This window comes from Typopeltis vanoorti, chromosome 26 (genome assembly GCF_054136105.1).
Source record: "Typopeltis vanoorti isolate ZY-2024b chromosome 26, IOZ_Tvanoo_1.0, whole genome shotgun sequence".
In the NCBI taxonomy this organism is placed as follows: domain Eukaryota; kingdom Metazoa; phylum Arthropoda; class Arachnida; order Uropygi; family Thelyphonidae; genus Typopeltis; species Typopeltis vanoorti.
The window spans coordinates 23,953,537-23,976,427 of NC_143574.1; the positions used below are offsets into that span (position 1 = coordinate 23,953,537).

The following is a 22,891-nucleotide window of genomic DNA, read 5'->3' on the forward strand; positions in this document are numbered from 1 at the left end:
AATTAGAAAATTATGAAAATATAAAATTCACTTCTTACCAGCTTGGCTGGCCAAGCAGTAGATAGACAACAGACCACAGGGATATTTGTAAATGTCCTAAGGTGGAAGATGAATTTCATTCCTCAATGAGATACTGTCCCACTTACTGGAAACATAAAGTGTCTTGAAAAAAGTTCTATGTTTTATCTTTGAACAGGATTTTAATAATAAAAAAATATATCTAAAAAATCTCTTAGCCCACTCACAGTACCAATGTGTTATAGTTTTACAACTTTCATAAGTCGGAGTCGCATAAAATAATAACATAAAATCCACTGCTGAAATTCACTTTAAGTAAGTTTGCATAATAATTAAATAAATTATTGTATGAAAGAAAGCTATTAATAGACTTTACCTCATCTCTAAGTGAAGTCATCTGCTGACTTAACTGTTGAACATAATTTTGATAATGCCCAGACATTTGGTCTCTTTCAGCTGTTAACTTTTCAATCATTTCTTTGCCCTAATACAGATATTCACATTATTATCTTGCAATGTGTGAAATAAATATGTTATAAGAAACTGGCAATTACATGATGCTGCAAATTTAAACAGCAGTATTCAAACTGTTCACAGATTAACAGAAATTACATTCTCAAATCTAGCTGAAATTATACTTCTATTACGTGGACAATGGGGAAAAAATGTTTTAAAAAATTATTTTAACGGGATGGCATGTATGAGGTGCGACACATTCCTGGAATGTGTCTTGTACTATTGTATATACAGGGTGTTCGGGATAAATTTGACAGTTTCGTAAGGAAAAAGAAAATCTTCTTTGTATCTATTAAATTTAATGAATTGACAAAAAAACATTACAGGCAGAGTTAATTACAATACTATCAACAAGATTTACTCAAAATAACCACCATTAGCATCGATCACAGCTTCAATTCTGCTTCGGAACCTCGAACAAGTTGATGCTACAGTCTCCCTGGGAAGGGCCGCAAAAACTGTTTTAATTTTATCCATTAACTGGGCTTTTGTATTACTGGAAGTGCGATTGGTGTCTTTTTCAACTGCGCCCCATACAAAATAATCCATGGGGTTAAGGTCTGGGGAGTTTGGAGGCCAAACATTTGGACTGGTGAAGTCGTAGAAATTTTCAGACAACCATTTTTGACTTTTCCCAGAGGTGTGTCAAGGGGTCGAATCCTGCTGCCATACATACGGCCTACCATTGGCTACCCTTGTTATCCAGGGCTTGACTACAGTTAGCAACTCCACGAACAAAGCCCGAATTCCAATGCCAGGGTTCTTCAACACCTGTTCCTGCAGATTTGCGAGGAATTCTGCTGTACGAACGCAATCAGATCGTCTGCTAGGGATCTTTCTTCTTGCTACATCCTTGTAGTCACCATTGCAAGTCTCTAGTTCATGCCTGATTGTTTTTACTGTATTCAGGGAGCATTGGGCAGCAGTCGTAATATCCTTATTTTGATGGCGGGCACGAATCATCATGATACAAGTTATTCTCTTCCATGATTCAGGTGGGTTCCAGCTATCCATCCTTTCTGACATCTTGTATATGAATGAAGAAGGGTCCAAACTTTTAAATGAAGAGAAGTGTGTGTTAATACATGTAACTTACGGAAAAATATAATTAATTATAAATATGTCAAATTTATCCCGAACACCCTGTATATACAGCATGCCAGGCAGAACCATGGGACTCTGCATGTTTGAACATGTCTGTGCTATTGTGTTGAGCTGTATCAAAACAACTAATCCACTAATTTACAAGCTGTAGTCAAGTTTACATGTGCATGTTTGATGGTTTTTGCAGAATCTAGAACAGCATCAATATCACATTTCTGCAAAGTTAGCAAAAGCAAAACTCCAGACATGTTAAGAGCGGTCTATGATAATAGTGCAATGAAAGCATCTAGTGTATTTGAGTGCCATAAGAGGTTTAAAGAGGAAAGATGTGAGAGATGACAAAGAACTGGGTAGCCACAAACTTATCAAAAATGTGAAAAATGTTGAAAGAAAGTGGCAAATTAGTTTGGTCCAATAGACAAAAGTGTATGCTGAATGGCAGAATTAAATTTAGAGAGAGAAAAACAGGGAGGAATATTTGATGGATCATTTGGGAATTAGAAAAACTTCTGGTACGAGGGTTCTGCGAATTGTGTGTGAAGATCAAAAGCAGCAATGCACTGATGTTTGTTCTGATCATTCTTCAAAACTGGTTGCTTTTAATAGTTATTACAGGTGATGAAGCTTGATGCTTTTGTAAGTCTGAAACAAAATGTCAAAGCATGCAATGAAAATCATCTTTACAAAGGCTGAAAAAGGCATCAATGTCATGATTGCAGATCAAGACAATGCTTATTTGTTTTGTTTTTCAACAGCAAGAGTATAATTCACTTCAAATTCATTAAACAAGGACCAACAGTGAATCAACTTCGTTATTTAAAAGTGTTGACAAGGTTACAAGGACTCATAAGAAGAGACTTGAATTTTGGCCAGATAATTCGATCATTCATCACAATGCCCCTGCACATGATGCAAAAAGATATCTACAAGTTTCTAGCAAAAATTATTCCCAAAATTTGGATCAACCTCTGTATTCACCAGACTTCTGGCTGTTTCTGAAACTGAAAAATGTCCTGAAAAGATGCATTCTTACATCCAACATCATGTAGTGACAGTAATAAAAAGCATTTCAGAAGACAAGCCCTAGGAATGATACTGCAATTTATCAATTAATCTTAAGGCAGCATTGTCTAAGTGCATTAATCACAAGATGGGATTACTTTAAAGGTGATAATAGCTAGTCTACAGCTATTCAAATACAGTTTTTACATGTGCATTCCAGGAATTTAATTGTCACATCTTGTAAATATACATTCAAAATAAATAGATACCATCGGTTTAAAAAAAGGCAGTATAATCTGCGAGAATGTAATAAAGCTGATAACCAGCTTACTTGTGCTTACTAAAATTCAGGACAGAATTAATGGTTAGAACACAGTCATCTTAGCCTCCTTATGGGGAAAGGAGAGAAAGTAGTGTATACTCTAAGTACAAATATATACTATAGCTTTAAAACAATGAAATATCAAAATTCAAAATAAAAGCACACAATAATATAAAATCTGTAATATAATTTAATTTCCATAAAGAGAACAGTATCTCTTAGTTCTAAAAAGAAAACCAGAATGAACTAAGTTTTTCATAAATATTTTAAACCAATATGACTAATTCTCTAACATAATGAAGCACATGTTCTTGTACACAGTTTCATGGCTACATGCACACAACTGGTATTAAAAAAATACTGCAGATTATTATTATCATCAGAGACCTTAAGGATCCATTGAAGGTAGCCATACATCACCCATCCTATTAAACTAGATTGATAAGCTGCAAGAATGAATGGAATGATTCAGTAAATAACAAAATATATGAAGGAAGAGTGGCTATGAAATTGGTTTTTAGGACTACTTTTAAGCGAAGAGTATTCTGTCATATGAATTGGAAGCAATGAGCTAGACAACTGTAATTCTTAAAAGAATAACTAAAATAGTGAAGTGGATTTTGCAGATTAGCCATAAAAGTAATGCATTTAAATACCATTAGGAATAAGTGAAATGGCAAGTAAGAGTTAAAGAGTATCACCAATAAGCTAGAGATCATATTGTTTCCCCTCATGTGGGAAGAACTTTGAAAGGTGTGTTTCATGAAAAAAATCAAAGGACTAAGCAGAAAGTAGTTGCTCTGAAATGTACATAGGAGGTCTGTAGAATGGAAAACAAGATGTGAGACAAAATAGATGTTCAAAACAAAAGCGAGATAAAAGCTTTGTTTTCTTGTTACTGGAAAATAAATTAGGAGCTACATTACAGTAAAAAAAAAAAAAAAATCCAGCAAGAAGAAATCTGGAAAAAAATAAAGTAGCTAAAGTACAATAAAAAAAAAAAAACTTTTAGTTTATTTAACTGAATTTTCAATAGCAATTCTCAAGTCTGAATTTTAAGCATGTATAAAAATTCTTACCTCTGTCACTTTTTGTGATAATTCTAAAGTCTCCTGATGTAGCTCCTCCAATTTCTGAGAACTGTTAGAGTTCTCAGATTGATTAAGTTGCTGTACATAGAGTTCAGACAATGACAATTTGCTACGAGTCTCGGCCAATTCTCTTTCTAAATTCTGAAAATCATTTATCTAAATCAAATAAAACATCAAACATTACTAGTAATAACAGCAATTTTATTTTATAATGAAGCAATTTGACAATAACTTAGATCAAGGGCAAAATTAATATTATTACATTAAGAACAAAAATGAACCTTACTGAAAATGAGTTTACAAAATTAAAAGATATGTGCAAAAGAGCAGGGACTTGCAGTAGAACTCCGTTGGAATTAAAAAAAAAAAAATTAATATTTTTCTTAGTCTTTTCACAGTATTATTCTTAAGGCCTGTTTTGGTCTCACATAACTATAGGAATCATCCTTTATCCAGGGTAATGAAAATGAAAGTATCCCTGAGTTGTGGAGCACAACCCAGTGATCCAAATGTTGCAAAATTTTGGAGGAATATATTGTGCATCATGTAGAAGTGACATCTGATGGGAGGGGTCCAAAATTCACCACCAGGGGTTCTGTATGCTGCACCAAATGCAGATGTATTAATTTTTCAGTATGCGTGTGTGTGTAAGAAGGAGAAAAGCAATACAAGAATAAATAACACATTTTTATTCATTTCCATCATGCATTCATGGGCTGTCTGTTCAAGGTGCTGCCCTTCCTGGTATGCCACAAACTCCAACCTTTGCACAGTGTGTTCAAGAGCAGAACACAGCTGGGTGGGACTAACATTGCACACATGCTATGCTATTATCATGCTATATTTTCATCCCGAAAGCAGGCAAACCAGCCTTGAGAACTCAACATTTCTACAGACATAGGATACGCTGGAAGGCATAGGGCTAACCACCTTATCCTTGTGTATGGTTGCGGTTAAATGAATAGAAAACCCTTAACACTGCGAGAGAAAAGGGAAGAAGAAGATATATATACACACATGAGGGACGTCCAGAAAGTAAGTTTCAATGGGCTGTCAGAGAAACAAAAATATAGTTACAAAAAAAACTTTATTGGAAATTAAAGTAGACATCTTTCACTACTTTTCTACATAATTTCCACCATTGTTCATGCACTTATCATAATGGGGCACCAAGAGTTGATAAAGGTTGGTATACCTTTATCAAAGAAGGTTGCCACCTGTGATGCAAACCACATATTGACTGATTCTTTGACCTCATTGTCGTCTTGAAACTGCTGGTCAACAAGGAAAGATTTCAGATGTTTGAACAAATCAAAGTCGCTTGGCTCAAGGTCAGGACTATATTGGGGATGATGGAATTGTTCCCAGTCGAAGATGGCGAGAAGTTGTTGTGCTAAGGCAGCCATGTGTGGACAGGCATTATCATTAATTGAAACAACGCCCCTGGTAAGCATGCCGCATCGTTTATTCAGGATCGCGTGATACAGTTTTCACAGTTAAGGGTTTGGCAGTACATACTCGCATTGATTGTGGAGTCTTGACCCAAGAAGTCTACCAGCAAAATTCCTTGTCTGTCCCAAAACACAGTGCATGTGATTTTCTGGGTGGAAACCATTGTCTTCAATTTCGTCTTGACTGGTGATGAGGTGTGCCTCCACTCCATGAACTGTTGTTTGGATTCAGGGTTGCGTGCGACACCGAGTCTCGTCCCTGGTGACAAGTCTACTCCGGAAAAGCATTGCCATCCTCATGGTAGCATGTCAAGAATTCCAACGCACTGCCCAGCCACTTTGTGTTGTTCTGTAAGCAACTTCGGCACCAAGCGTGGACACAATTTCCGATGATTCAGTTTCTCTGACATAATTTCATGAAGACATGAACATGAAACTTCTGGAAATTGCAGCGAGAGTGACGTCATAGTGAATCCCCTATTCTGTCAAATCTTCTCTTCAACTGAACGCACAAAATCATCAGTCACTAACGATGGTCGCCCACTCCATTCATCATCGTGCACACCTGTCCTTCTTTAAAAAGTCTTACCCATCTTCGTACCATCACTCATTGCATGTTCTCCATAAATCTCAATAATTTGCTGATGAATTTCAGCTACTTTAAAGTTCCTTGCATTCAAGAAACGGATAAGTGACCTAATTTCATATGCGGCAGCCAATTTGATTTTCTTAGACATTATAAACAAACACCAAGAAGCTATCGGTACCATTTTCAGAGAATGTCTGAAAATGGTACCGATACCTTAATAAGGAATCAACAAACTCAGCACGAATGCGCACCATTGCAATCGCAGTGCTGCAGTGAAAATATTTAAAAACGGAACTTACTTTCTGGACGTCCCTCGTACATGTGAATTTCATTCAGAAAAGGTTGTAGTCCTTAGCACCATGAGTGAGTTCATCATTAGACTTCAGGAACACTAATCTATGAACCAAAACCCAGAATGTTTTCGAGGCAAGGCCTCCAAATAAGTGGATGGTGGTCTTTACACCAAACAGTGAGATTCATCAACCACTGAAAAAACATTCACAAACATCAACGTCCATGGTGGATTCAAGTCAGTTTGGTTGCAGAGTGCAATATGCTAGTGGTATTATTGTTGCTGCTGTTATATTTCTGCTTTAATTTCAGAGGGGATTTGCATTCTAAACAATTAAACCAGAAATGTTTGCTAATTACCAATGTCTAAATAAAAAATTTTACCTCCTCACAGTATGTGGCTCACATTTTTTACACATGATTTTTTTTTTTTCTGTTGTTGAGACTTCAGTTTCAGTCAAGAAATAATTGATCAAAATTAGTTGAATGATGAGACCTGCAGCACTTTAGTTTCTTTTCTCTCTTTCCTGCAATCCTGCTCTACATTTAAACCAATTATGTTGAAACTGCAGATAAACTTAAAAATGTAAAAGAAACTTATGACATACATTCCACATCAAGTGAAAAACAATTGAATAACATGATCCCCCCACCCCATCCTCCTTACAATTTCTGAACTGTAGAAGAGTCAGAATAGGACACAATTCAACCTCAGATGCCTCCTCCTCCCTTTAGTCATATTGGAAATTTCTTTTTTAAATCTTAAGTCACATTAGAAACATCTATATTTGAAATCTGGTTGAAAAGAACTGAATGATATATGATCTGTGGACATGCTTGACATGAATATGATCCCCTCACCCCACCCAATACTTTATGCTCCTATGAAATTCTCATAGGAGCATAACCTATGTAAAAAATAACCACATTTCAAATTTAATGAAGACTAGTTGAAATGTGACCTACAAAGCACATGTTTCTCCTCCTCTCGCCACCATTTTAGTATGATTAAGGTTTCAAATATAATTTATATTCAAGATTGGTGAAAATTGAAGGTATAAAATATTAAAATACGTGATCATCTGCAAGTTTTGGTAACAGTCTTTTCGTTATTTTAGGTAACTACATTTTCTCCCTATTCCTAAGTCACTGGGGAAAATAAAATAAAATAAAACATTAAGAATAATTTGTAAAAAGTAGGAAATAAATTGCATTGAGTTTTAGCTATGTGACAGAGGACCGTGTGCAATTCTTTTTTTTTTTTCAAAGATACTGTATTAGCTGGGTAAGCATGAGATTGTTTATTATTCATCTCTGTGTGGTGTTATACCATTTAGAAAATGTAAAACCAAAAGTAATTACAAGAAGTAAACAGCTGCGTGATTCTTTGATTTTTTTCTCTTTTTAACAGTGAAGTGCATTTATGAATAATGGGTATTCTATGGATAATATTGGAGTCTTGACAGATAACAGATCTGGAGGAAAATTGTTGATTGGAAGTTAGTGATGCAACTTTTTTTCAAGCAGTACCATCATAATATCCTGTAGAACAGTAGATCTACTGGTATCTACTGTTCATTGTGGACAGTAGACACTATCCTAGTGTCTACTCTCCACAGACTCTCAATCAGTGTTCAAAATATGTATCATAATCCCAATATCATCTTTAATACTCTCTCCACTATATCAGCATAACCACAGAAACTGGGATATCAGACACTTGATGTGACCTCTAAGTGAGGTCATTATCAAGGCCTAGCAAAGAGTTAAAATGACTTCCTTATCCTTACATGTTAAGATTTGTTTCAGCATTGCAATTACTGTTTGAGTTGCATTTCCAACCTTTGCTATTTTGCCCTTAAAATTCAACTTCCTATCTACTAAAACTCCAAGATAATCTCATGAAATATAATAAAACAATGGATATCTCAGACCAAAGTGAATAATATTACATTTACTAACCTGGAACTGATTGTCATTTTCATATGCCCACAATTCCAGCATATTCAAATCATTCTGCAAGTGCTGAATATCAACCACATTCCAGATAACCCTGCCTATCTCTGACTCATCAGAGATAGGCAGGGTTATCTGGTCATGTGTAACGTCGTTTCCAATGTGATTAATGTAAAGCCTCAATAACAACGGACCAAGAACTGATCCCTGTTGTACACCACTAGTCACCTTAAATCTTGCAGACCCATATCTCCCATATGCCACTTTTACATATCTATTATTCAGCATCATCTTATCCATGCTAATATTTTATAATCTAATAACATATTCAATTTATGCAACAGTCTTCCATGCTGTATCTTATCAAAAAGCAATAGCAAAGCCTAAAAGTATCATGGTATGATATATCTATTCCACTTGTCTAACTCAAAAGTAACATAATTATAAAACATACGCAAGTTGCAGAAATGTGACCTTCCCTTAGTAAACCCATGCTGTTCACTGTAAAGTACAGATTCTCTGTCAACCCATTTCTGTATACAAGCTCTCACTAACTTTCACAAAATCTTCATGATCATACAAGAGATATCGATAGGTCAATAGTTGGACTCATCGGTCCAACTATTGACTTGATTCATTGGAAAGAATGCAGGATAACTCCACTGCACAACCACTGTGCAATGGAGTTATCCTGCATTCTTTCCAATCCTATGGAATCTTCCCTGTCCTGAGGTGCAAATTTAACGATTGTATCATAATGATGCAATAAAGAATTCTGTTGGGTTTTCTTTAGCTTGCAGACCAGTTTCTTTTCAAATTCAGACTAAGCTTTCTATATCTATACAACAGTTGTAAATCTTCTGGTCTGCTCCTTATAATTTTCACAACTGACACCATCCTTTATGCACATCATATTCCTTCTACATCTTATTCTTATGGATGGCTTGCTTAATAAGATTACACATTCATTTCACTCCTACCCTATTTATTCTTCGAACTCTTAAGGATGCATTCTAATATTGCACCATTTAAGTACAGAGGATGATCAGTTAATGAACATAATCCATTCAAAGACAATGTTAACTACCCGAATTGTTCATTAACCGATCATCGATTTACCATAAATTTTTATGGGAATTTGATTAATTCATTCTGGAGAACCAAAAAAAAATAAAAATAAAAAAATTATATAATTTCTTACTATATTTATTTATAATAACAATAATACATACATACACAGTCTTGCATTTTCATCAGTAACATAATTTTTTTTTCCATTTGTGGAGTGTTAAAGAATCTGTCCAATGTCAACTGCTTTTCTCTCTTCTTCAGGATTTTTCAGAAGTGATTAATAGTATTGTCGTTGTAGAGATCCCCAAGCCTATTGACCTCAATCTGGTTTGAGTGCCATTCTAAGACATTATTCTGACATTCCCACTTCTGCAAAAGATCTTTAATAGCAGATGTTGGCATTGGTCCTCTTTCGTCTTCCTCTTTTTTGGAAGAAAACACATCTCGCTGAGTTTCTTGGTGTTCTTCATTCAAGAGTTCTTCTGTTATCAGATCATTTTCATGTTCCAATATGAGCTCTTCAATGTCATCTTCGTTCACCTCCAATTCCAGATCTCTAGCAGTTGTCACAATTTCATCCATAATTTCAGGGACGTCATCTCTGTCTCCCTGAATGCAGGATGGACACAGCTTTCTCCAAGCAGAATTCAACAGTCGTTGAGTGACTTCTGACCACGCCTTTTGAATGAGCCGGATAGCTTCAAGAATATCAAATATTTCTTTCCAAAACATTTTTAATGTCATTGTTGAGGAGAACTGGCATGCTTCAAAACACCGACGAAACAGGGCGCGAGTCACAATTTCTTGAAACCCGCAATAACCTCTTGATCGATTGGCTGAATCAACGAAGTGGTATTTGGAGGCAGGGAAAGTCCTCCAGCAAATTATCTTCAAGGTCTTTTGGGTGTCCTGGTGCATTGTCCAATAGCAAAAGTGCTTTCAATGGCAATTCACTGGTCTGAAGGGAATCCTTGATGCGTGGGGCACAAACTTTAAACAGCCATTCTTTGAAAAGAACCTGCGTGACCCATGCCCTTTCATTCGATCTCCACATCACTGGCAATCTTTCTTTATTTATGGAATTTTTGTTGAATGCTCTAGGGTTCTCAGAGTGATAGACAAGAAGCAGTTTAAGCTTCATATAACCACTAGCGTTAGCTCCCAAAAGTAACGTCAATCGGTCTTTCATGGGTTTATGCCCAGGAATATTTTTCTCATCTTTCGTGATGCAGGTACGGTTCGGCATACGCTTCCAAAATAAACCAGTTTCATCACAATTGAAAATTTGAGACAGAACTTCTCAGTTTCTTCTTTATCTGCACTAGCAGACTCATTGTGCATTACCACATGTTTAATGCCAGATCTCCTTCTAAACTTTGCAAACCATCCAGTGGTAGCCTTCAATTCTATCTCCTCATGTGACGAATGAGGAGTTTGTTTCTTCAGTTTTTCAAAAATTTCTCTAGCCTTCTCTTGAATGATAGTCATACTAGTTACATCTTTTCATTTCCCTTTATTTTATCCAAACTAAAAGCAATCTCTCCATTTTTTCATGGATGGCACATCTTTGTTTCTCAGATGTGATTTTCGTTACTCCTTTAGCTGCTTGAGTGTTCTTGATTATATCTTTCTTAGCTAAGATTGTGCATACTGTAGACCTGTTCAAGCCATACTGCCTAGCAACATCAGACATCTTCTGCCCACTCTCTACCTTGGCTATTATCTCTTGCTTGGTTTTTTCTATGGTGAGCACAGTTCTTGACACTCCACTCTTTTTAGGCCCCATAATATTATCAGGTTTTTTTTTTAATAAAAAGTTCAGAAAAGCACTTACAAAAATTCAGAGAACAGAAATCAACTAGCGCACAAAAAGGTTATGCATACAACTGTCAAAGTCTCGTTTTCCAGAAACTGTTCATAGATAGCAGTAAAATACAGTTCTATAAATCTTACACACAGCATCGCTTCTTCTTCTTGTGTTTGTTCTGTGAAGTGTTCGTTATCCGAACATGTGTTTGTTGTCTGAACATAAAAATCTTTCGTGAAAGTGTTTGTTGTCCGATTTGTTCACAGTCCGAACTGTTCGTTAACCGATCACCGACTGTATTATTTAAATTCTTCTCATGCTGATATCCTTCCTATATAGCTAATGATACCATAGGACAGAACTGGTATATGCCTCAGTCAGTAATAATTTCCTGCTTCATAGTTCAGCATGAACTTTTTCTGAATGGAAAATTGATTAACTTAGCCATTTCCCAAGTCAATACTGTATGTTCACTACCACCAACCAGAGGCAGAACTGTCCTGCCCTTAACTAAAATCCCCTCTGACATTATAATCAGATCTCACATGCTGGCCAGTGTTTGCCATAACCTACTGGCTAACACTGCTTCCACCACTGTTATATCTGGATTGTTCTATTATGTTGTCACCCACAGAAAAAGGATAACCTCCTGGCTTCCTACTTTCTCCTCCAATTCTTACACAAGTGATGTTGGTGTAAATGTACCCAATCATTTCAAATACTCATCACTCAATCTCCCATCTGACCTTTTACCAGAAAGATTTCAAAAATCTTGTCCAAACTGCATACCAAAAAATTCCCCTTGTCTTGATGTTTGTGCACCAGAATTGACTTCCACTACATGTCACTTAAAAAAAACTTTCTTATTCCACTAGGCTAGCCTAGTTGGCTGAGTGTTTAGCATATCTGCTCTGCAGCCAGGAGGCTGTGGGTTCAAATCCCGCCAGAGGTAAGGATGTTTTTGATTGTCCTACTAATTCTCTATGAAAAGAACATCTGTGACCCTACCTCTTCTAGCAGAAGGATTTACTACTAAAACCCAATGAGATATGGGAGTGACCATAAGGCATCAAAATGATGCCACTAACTATTCCACTAATATCTATACTGCGGTGTGGAAATTAGCTCAACAATCCATTCCTAAGAACGACAAATTTACCTTCAAAACTACTGTCCAATTTCTCGTGCCTCCATTCTCTCATACTATGGAAAGTATCAACACTCAACTAATAAAGAATTGTGGGTATGCACTGAATCACTGTTGATCAACTGGGGATCAGTTCACTTATGTAACTGACCTCTATACAAATACCATGGAAAAATTTAGCTAATCTGAAGTGGTTGTTGCTTGAGAAGAAATCTATTAAGTAAATTCCCAAAATTTGGTCTGGCCACAAAACAATATAAAAATTTATGTTAATAAAATCATTTTATACAATTTTAAGATATTAGAAAAGTTTGTAACTTATGTTTATGATCTAAAGCAAGGTTTCCCAAACTTTTTTTCCATGGCCTGGTTATTTTAATACTTCATCTTCGTGACCCACTAAACTTTTTATGGCCAATAGGTAAAATAAAAGATTTGAAAGTTCATAGAGTTTTTGTTTATTATTATTATAATAAAGAAGCATTTACTCTTACAAAAATATAAAGAAATTAAACTAAAGCCAAGTAATTTATTAAAGAGAAGTGTGATGCTGTTGTTTGTTAACTAGAAACTTCAGGTTTGGAGGCAAGGTACACGTAATCAGTAAATACAAAAAAATACGTTCTCTCTCTCTCAATGCTTAATGTGGCAGGCGAGTAAAACAAATACCAGACCACTAAATGATTCGGCTGGTGCCAGGGTTGCCACCGCGGAGCCTCCCCATTAGTTGAGCTACTTTACCGCGAACAAAGAGATTCCATCAGCGTCGCCATTTCACAGTCGCATTTTTTGTCTCTATTAATTAAATTATTTATTCATTAGTCCCAATTAAATGCTATTTACTTGTATTTTAGAGTTTCATAAAAAAAAAGAAAACCCAAAAACAAAACATCTAGGTTTTCGAGAGTTTTTTTAGGCAACCCGGCATTTAGCTTCCATGACCCACCATTTGGGAAACACTGATCTAAAGTATCGCAAAATTTTATCAATGTTTTGCAATGGTGACGATAGAAACAGTGCACGGAGGCTGATATTCAATTTGTAAGAATTGTACTTATTTCAGCTAACAAATGTCAAGATCATATCTTTTATAGTTTGCCCACCGTTTGTAGGTCTTTCCTTGGCATTTTGCCAAGAATAGTCGATTCATGCTGAAGGGGAGAAAGAAATGAAGGATGTACGAATCGGTCGCCAACATGCGAAATCACGTGCTTTCTTGTCTGTCGCTATACTAGTACTAGCTTGATTTTTGTTGTCACTTTTTTGCATTTTTTTTTATTACTAATTTGTATGATGGATCCAGTACGGTCAACAAGTTCTGTTGTTAAACGTTTCAGTAGATCTTGCAAAACAATATTGAATAATGTGCTGACATTCTGCGAAAAAGAATCGTCAGAAGGCCGTCTCCTTGTTCCCTTTTCTCAAGTCATAAAATGTGCAAGTGCAATTGCAAGCGTATCGGGGTTGACTGTTAAAAGAATTCGTAGGGAATCAAAAGGTGAAGGTAAGCCAAATAAATCTCCTAAAAAAGAGTACCAGAGAAAGAAAACCATCAAAACCATAGCTCTGAATGATTTTGATGTAGACGTTATAAGAACTATTCACGAATTTTACGTGGTCGAGAAAATAGTGCCAATTCTTCCAAAATTGATTCCTATGCTTAAAGAAAAAATTTATTTTCCTTGGAAAAGAGAAACTTTAAGGAAAATACTTCATGAAATCGGATTTTGTTTTAAAAAGTCCCAGAATAAAAGGAAACTTATCATGGAGCGAAGTGACATTGTTTCATCTAGAATGCAGTATTTGATAGCAATAAGATGTTTCAAGGAGGAGAAAAGTCTGATTGTGTATCTAGATGAAACTTGGAATGATAGTAATTTAACTTATGGAAAATGTTGGCAGTCTAAAGAAGACTGTGGAGTGCTACAAACCAGAAATGCCTCGCGTCGCATAATAATTTTGTGTGCGGGTGGAGAAATGGGTTTTTTACCGAATTCAAACTTACTATACAAAGCCAATTCAACTACTGGAGATTACCATGGGCAAATGAATTACAAGATCTTTGAAAAGTGGAGAAGAAAAGAAAAACTGATTCCAAACCTTCCTAAAAATGCTGTTGTTATAATTGATAATCCTTCATATCACTCTATTCGATTAAACAAAGTTCCAAATTGGTGTAATAAGAAGCAAGTTCTTATGGATTGGCTCTCTGCAAATAAGGGTCAAAGCTGTATAACTGAGAGGCGACCTCCAAATAGCCTTTAAGGGAATGTGGAGAACCGACCAGGGCTTCTGACCTAATGTGCAATCCTCACCTTCTCGTGTGGGCACCCTGTTGGGTATCTACCTGGATACTAAACGGACGAGGATGGGCTGGTAATTTGGGATTTAGCTGACCAAATTGTATTCTTATTGGCTTAAACCAAAATACAATATGATGGTACAACATGACAAAATTTCATGCCAGCTGGGGCGTTGCTGGGTTAAACAAGGCCCCCACTGTTTTCGCCAGGGAACCAAGGCAAACAGTGAAAAGTCAGCTACTGGAACAAATCTGAAAACACACCCCAACTCAACATCACCAGAGTTTGAGATCGGTACTATCAACATAAGAAGCCTGAATGGCAAAGAAATAGAGCTAGCTGAGGAATTAGATAAGTACCAGATCGACATAATAGGGGTGATTGAAACCAAAAAGACAAAAACTGGTAAGATCTTTCTGAGCAATAAATACAAAATGTTATATTCAGGCAATGACAATCAAGGAAAAAAAGGAGTAGCCATAGTATTCAACACTAAATACGAAGCTAATCTTCTCGAATGGCAGGCAGTCTCAAGTAAAGTGATGTGGGCAAATATCAGAATAGGGAACTGGACAATGAGACTTATTTGTGCCTATGGTCTCCCACAGAAGGTTCTACTAAGGTAGAAGTGGAGGAATTTTTTGAAGCTTTAGAGAAAGCAACTGAAACAATGAAAAAGGAAAAGTTGGTCCTTGGGGATCTAAACAGCAGAGTAGGAAATGATTATCAGACATACAAAATTATTTTGGGAAATATGGAGAAAAGAGCAAAGCTAATAATAATGGCAAATACTTGATGGATTTCAGCTTAGGACACGTAATAGTTATTACTAACACCATGTTACAACATAAAAATGTGCACAAATTCACATGGAGAGAAGAGGCATGAAAAGTCTCATTGACTATGTTATTGTGGATAGTGATGTTTTCTCCCTGGTGCAGAAGACAGTGTACAGAGGATTTGAAATTGGAAGTGATCACTATTTAATGTTGAGCAGGATAAAATTAAATTTCATATTGAAAAGATAACATGTAATAAGGTTTTTAAGCAAATAAAAGTTGAGCAGCTCTCAGATGTGACCTGTAGACTAAATTACACAAAGCTTATTGAAGAAAAACAAAGAGATTGAGAACAGGAACCAAAACCTTGGAGATTCAATGATTTTTTTTCTTTGAGCAGGATTTCTGAAGCAAGGTAAATTTCATGAAACTTATATTGAAACTGAAGCCTGCTGAGATAGTATATGTTTATCTTTTTGTTTTTCAAGCTGATAAAGAAATTACTTTTTGAAGTAATCTGTATACCTTCAAGGGATTGACAAAGTTTTGCTTGGTTTGTTTGCCAAAGTTGAAACTTTTTATTTTATTCTGAAGTTAATATTAATTAAATTTCATAAATCAGATTTTATGTAAATAATTATATTTGTATAATTATATATTAATTTAAACAATGGTAACCCCTTTTGCTTTACATTTCTCTTGTCTTATTTTATTTTCGTATGCTGAAAGTCCAAGGTCTTGAAATTTGGTAGGCAAGGTTGGGATGCAGAGTATACAATTAATGGAGAAACTTTGAAGGAGGCGGAGATGAGAGATCTATGAGTGATGGCGGACAAACCTAAAGGTCACGCGTCACATGCTAGAATTGTAAGAACATCCCAACAGATTATGGCAACGAGGAGAGCACTGACATGCAGAAACATCTCTGCTTCTGTATAAGGCTTTGATCAGGCCACAATATAGATTACTGTGCACAGATTTAGTAATCTGGTTTTCAGATGGATGAGAATGTATCGGAAAGGGTCCAGAGAAGGTGTGTTAAGTTAGCGTTAGGTCTACAGAATGTCAGATACGAGGAGAGATTGAGCAATTCAACTTATACAGTCTTGAGAATATAAAAAGAAAAGGGGGTTATGATTAAAACATAATTTGGTGAGGAGTGTTACCAGATTAATATGGAGGAGTTACTTCATAGAGTAGAAGGAGACAAGGCTAGAACTAGAGCAATCCCTGGAAGCTGTATAAGCAGGGTGTGAGCAGATGAGCGACAAGCAAATTCTTTGCATTTAGCATAATTGGCGAGTGGAATGCATTGCCTGAATGTGTGGTGAGTGTGGAAATATTGTGAATAGTTTAAGGCACAGTTTGATGATCTTTTTTGCATGACAGAGTACAGACCTCCCATAATGAGTCCTTTTACTCCATGGAAGTTGGATGTTAATAATAATGAATGAGATTTGTTTAAGATTTTAGGGAGAACTATTATCCCTTAAAATAAATAAATTTAGATACTGGAAAGCAACACAAACCTTTATTAGGTGCAGTAAAGGGGGAAAAAAGTGTGTGTGTGTGTGTATGTGTGTGCATGTTTTATACAAAGCTATTATGAAAGTTTCTAATGCAGAAAATAAAAACTAGAAATAGAAAATAAAAACTGAAGATAAGAATATGCTGGATGTTTGAAGTAATTACTTTGAAAAATGATTAAATAAGATAAACAATATAACCGTAGTAGAAAATATCTAGGAAGAATGCAATCAAGAGGCATGTGCTTTATACACATATTCTCATATGCTTAATATGAGAATAGTCTCATACTCTTTTACTTATATAGAAAAAAGCCATCGCAAAGCTGTAATAAAGTGCTATAAAAGTTTTGCAGTGGTTAAACAGTGGTTAACCACTGCAAAACTACGTAGCTCAGTCAGTATAGACGAAGCCCTTTGGTCAGAAAGACCTGGGTTCAATTCCCATCTCTTTCGACTAAAGGTGAGTTAACTGGTCTCATACAGAGGTAGAGGGTTTTTTCACCCAGAAATTCGGGTTTTTCGTCCCCCAGAACAAGCAAACCGGCCCCCATGAACACACACATGGATTACAGTTATGAATACTTCGCAGCCATATGCCGGTCCTGAGCCCGGAAAAAAATGGGGGATTGAGGAAAGCAATGGTGAACTACCTTGTAAAAATCTCCCCAGGAATACTTTGCAGGCAATGCCTAAGTCACCTACGGTCGGAAACGACTGAAAGGGAAAATCAGATCAGATCAGTGGCTAAACTGCAAAATCCAGAAGGGGTTGGTCAAAAGAAGTTCAACTGTAATCCATGTAATCTCTTAATTAAAGAGGAATTTAGTTGCTGGAATTTATTTCCTTATTTCCGTGAAAGCTTTATACAGTGTGGGGAAAAACAAAAACAACTAGTACTGAACTTCATCACCCCCTTCAGTATACACATTAAGAGATATGTCATTCAACTGCATGCACATTAATAGAAGAGCATTTAGCTGTAGCAATGTTCTCGACGTTGGAAGAAAATATGTTTATTATTGAGCATTATTTTCATTCATACGAAGTTGGTGGAGCAAATGGCCCAACCCTACAACATGTTTGTGAGCAGTTTGTTCCTTGTTTCTGTAAGTGTGCCCCAAGCAGCAAAAGTGTCATCATTGCCTTAATCAAGAGGTTCCAACATACTGGAAGGGTTCTACCATAATGCAAAGGGCATTTAGGGAGACCATGAACTGTTAACACAAATGAGAATCGTGGGTATTTGCTGGAGCAAGTGTTATAGTCTACAAACAGTCAATGCCAAACAGTGGTAAGACTTGGGATACTGAGGCAGTCACTACAGAGAATCCTTAAGGAGCTGGGTACCTTTTTATACACCTGGTTCTTGGACAAAGTGCATTTCCATCTATGCAATCATGCAAACAGACAAACTAACAGGTTTATTGCTTTCTCAAGACCTGAAGTTGTCCAAGAGAAACCTCTTCAAAGTGAGGGGATCACCACATGGTGTGCACTTTCCAGCCATGGCATAATTGGGCCCTACTCTTTGAAGAGGGTGGTGTAACCGTGGCTTCGAATAGTGAATGCTATATCAAGAATGTGTTGATTCCATTCACCCAGGATTTGCATAGGATGGGTCATGCAAAAAAAACAATATTTCTTGCACAGGTATTCCAAGATATAGAGCAACCTGTCACACATCACATGGTTCTAGAGTCTATTTATCAGAACACTTTCCCAGGAAGCGCATTTCGAGGTTTACAGAATTCCTGTACCCTTCACATTCTCCTGATCTCACATGGGGTATGAAGGAATAGGTATTCCACACGACCCACCTTGAAGCCTTAATGAACTAAGGGATAAAATTACATGATATCTCCAACAGATGTCCCAACCCCTTTTTCTTCAAGATGACAGAGAACCTTCACAATGCTACAAAACCTGTCTTGAAAGATGTCCATTTTGATCTGGTAATTTACTGTCGTGAATGCTTTATTTGACCAAGATTCCATTGATAGTTATGGAAATATCATGTGTAAACATATATTTCTTGTTAATAACCCTGTTTACTCCATAACATATATCATTGAAGTTATTCAGTACTTTTTTTTTGCACCATACTGTATAAGCATACTTGAGAAAAGGATAATAAAAATTGATGGGAAAACTGTATTGAAAAACAAGTTGGATTTTGGACGAAGCCTAGCCCAGCTTTCACTAGGCTTTGGCCCAAGTCTTGGCTAGATCTAAGCTAAGTCAAAGCCTAGCCCAGATTATTCCTCATGATAGATACCTATATATATCATGGGAATATAATATGAATATCTACTAACCACCCAGTCACAAGGATAAAATATATCAAAACTATAAGCTTCATATCCATGTTATTTCAATTGTATCTAAAGTGATATTAACTTCAATGGACACTTCATATCCATGTAATTATTGATATGCAAGCACATCAAGACCGGTTCGGTGGTTGAAGCTCTGTTGATCTTGAAAAAAGTATATGATAAGGTGTCAGGGAAATAATTTTTTAATAAACTAAATATGTATTGACTCTTTCTTTTAAGGTTACATGGTGATCAGCATTCATATTTATGAATTTAGGGACACAAAACACATGTGTTGAAAAGATTATTTTACTGATTAATAATAAAATAATAACTTCATGTTTCGACCCCTGTATTGAGGTCATCATCATCAGGATACATGTGTATAAGAACCAAGCTACATACTGTTGCACTCTATACAGGTAAATTACCACTATGTGGTAAACTAATCTTTTTTCTTAGCCTGCCCTCTAGTGATTTAAAAAAAAAAAAAATTACCAATAATTTTGTAGTTTTTATTGGTTATTTTTTTTTTATCACTAGAGGACAGGCTAAGAAAAAAGATTAGTTAACCACGTAGTTGTAATTTACCTGTATAGAGTGCAACAGCATGTAGCTTGGTTCTTATACACATGTATCCTTCTGATGATGACCTCAACACAGAGGTCGAAGCGTCAAGTTATTATTAATCAGTAAAATAATCTTTTCAACACGTGTGTTTTGTGCCCCTAAATTCATAAATATAAATATGTATTGGATAAATGAAACCTTAAAAAGCAATGCACAAGTTTTGTGTAACTTAAGTAGTTGTACACGACTATATGTGTACATCATTTGATGTTAAATCAGGGTGTAAAGTATGCCCATGTGCTAACTCCACTGATATTTAGGATATATAGGTTGTTTCAAAAGGGGGGATATACAACTTTGAATGATAAGACAAGGTAAATAGCAATAGATGAACAATTTTTATTACCAGGCAAATATAGCACAACAATTGAAGTTTCAACAAAGACAGTTAAAGTTCGAGATGACTCCCTTTAGTAATTCTGCAATTGTGTTTACTTGCCCACTTATGTGAAAAGTGCACTTGTCACTGAAAATTATGTCCAAAAACGTCCTCATTTTGTTCTATCTTACTGATCATTTCCATACAAAAATCCTGGCATATCTTCTTATCATCTTTCTTCAAATGTTGTACGAAGGTAAATTTGTAGGTCCTTAAATGTAGATGCTGTCATAAAACATGCCACACAGTCACATGTGGAATTCCAATTTGATAAGACGTCCATCTGGTTGACTTTCCAGGACTTCTCTGGAAACTTTCCTGAGTTTCTTCCACAACAGCATTGGCAGCATGCAGCCTTCACAGTGACCTTGGATGATGCACAGAACAGCTGTTTCCACAAAATTCTTGTCCACATGTACATCGTGTGAATATTAGGAGGTTCTTTGCTGTATTGCATGCAGAAATTCCTCTGAACTTGACAAACCAAAACACACAACGTGTTCACTTTGCACCATTGAAAGTCGCCATTTTCAAATAGTGTAATATATCACACCATCTAGTGTTATCATTTGATAATAAAGTACGTGACCAAAAATTGACGTCTTTCATTACATTATGACATTCACTCAGCTTTTGTACGTCTTCCAAGTTATTCTCTGTTCTCCTGCAAGTTGTATATACCTTTTGAAACACCCTGTATACAGTCTATGCTGTTAAGGAATACAGCGAATAAAAAATTAAGTTTAATAGGAGATATTAAAGCTTAGTTATTTGAACAATGTAAACAACATTTTTAAAATAAATCTCAAAATCTAAGTCTTTAACTAAATTAAATAACCCTATGACAAACCTGGTATGGAATTAGCAATACAAAGCATACCAAAACAATACACATTCTTCCTCCACTAGAGGGCTACATGGTGTGTAGTGTTTGTAGATAGCTCCTGAACAGATAAGTGATATTTTGAGTAAAAATTGGTGAATTTGCATAGTATTTACATAGTATTGTTTACTTTTAATATTTTAGCATGTCTAGGGGATTTTTGTGTGTTTTTTGAGTATTTTAATAGTAAATTGATAGATATGATTATCTGTGCACATGGCTCCCATAAAGAGGAATACAAAGATAGCATCCAGGTCGCCATATTTGTCTAAAAATTTTAACTTAAAGAATTTGATTCAGTTTACTGTTTGTGAAATGTATGCATTGAGGAGAGCGGTTGGAGTCTGGTTAAACAACGATAGTGGAGTGAATATGTGCAAAAAGTGTAAAGAATGTGAGGATTTAAAGAGTGTTTCAGGTTGTGTGAGTGATATCATTGTTGAGAGTGAGAATCTAGATAACAGTGATATGCAAGGTATGAATGGTGATATTTGTGAGGTAGTACCTGATAGCTGCGAGAGTGGCGTTGAAAATAAGAATGAAGGTAAACATATAGAACAATTGAATGAATCATCAGAGAATAAAAACGATGACACTGACGCAATGAGTGAGATCGCTCTATTACACAGAGCGATACATAGGGCAAATCGGCAGCTGGAGCAATGGCAAAAATGTTTACCAAGCGTACTGACTAATAATCGGCAAAAGTATGATAGAAAAAATAAGGGTGTGATAGTAAGTGTAAACAAAATGAAAGAGAGAGTATTGTATGGAGATTCCTTAGTAAGAGGTGTGTTAGTTGAGAGTTTAACAAAATTGTACCAACCTGGTGTGAACGTTAAGAATGTAAACGAGTCAATTAGAATGCAAACGCAGCAAGTGAAAGAATTGATAGTGGTAGCAGGTACAAATGATTTGGAAGGAAACAAAATGGCTATGAGTGAGGATGCGAAGGAGGCAGCAAAAGAGAAGAGTGAGAGAGTTAGGATGGTGAGTCTGATGCCACGGTATGACAGTGAAGAGTATAGAAGGAGGGCCATAATTGCTAATGACTTTATGTGTGAATTATGCAGAATGAGTGGTGTGGAATTTGTGGATGTGTGGAATGAGTTCGATGGGCAAAAGGATTTATATAAAATGGATGGTTTACTTTTGAATGGATTTGGTGTACGGAGACTTGAAAAGGTGTTGTCGAATGTAGAGGAAGTGAATGTGCAGAATCAGGGAAACTAGAGTTATTAAGTGGGGGGGGGGGGGGGGAAGGACATATGCAGACTTTAGGGAGACAGTTGAGTGTGTGAATGTAATATGCCCAAGCGAGTAGGAAAGACCACGAATCAGAATGGGATAGTTAGTATAAGGCATCAAAATAAGGATGGAACAAATCGGCTTCTGCAATTCATGTATACTAATGCCAGAAGTATTAGGAACAAGAAAGAAGAATTTTTGGCCTTGATTGGCACTTCCAGACCACAGGTTATTCGCATTAGTGAAACATGGCTGACAGAAGACGACACAGCTAGCGGGATTGAATGTGAGGGGTACGGTGTGTTCGGGAGTGACAGGGAGAATAAAATGGGGGGAGGAGTGTTATTGATGATAGCTGATGAGCTACAGCCAAGGAGAATAGAAGTGGAACTGCAGGATAGAGAAAAGAGCACATATGGTGTGAGATTGAAACAAGCAGAACAAAATATACAGTTGGGTG

The 22,891-nt window shown here is 36.2% G+C and overlaps 1 protein-coding gene across 3 annotated transcripts in view; it reads right to left on the reverse strand.

The window, feature by feature from the left end:
* The window catches only part of LOC150092414 (golgin subfamily A member 2-like), a 380,033-nt gene that overhangs the window by 202,822 nt on the left and 154,320 nt on the right, over positions 1–22,891 (reverse strand). For all 3 annotated transcript variants that reach the window (XM_090415174.1, XM_090415173.1, XM_090415175.1), the window contains exons 10-11: positions 4,042–4,209; positions 395–502 (exon numbers count right to left, since the gene is read on the reverse strand). In XM_090415174.1, the coding sequence (XP_090271300.1) occupies positions 395–502; positions 4,042–4,209 (276 nt within the window). The remainder of the gene's footprint in view (positions 1–394; positions 503–4,041; positions 4,210–22,891) is intronic.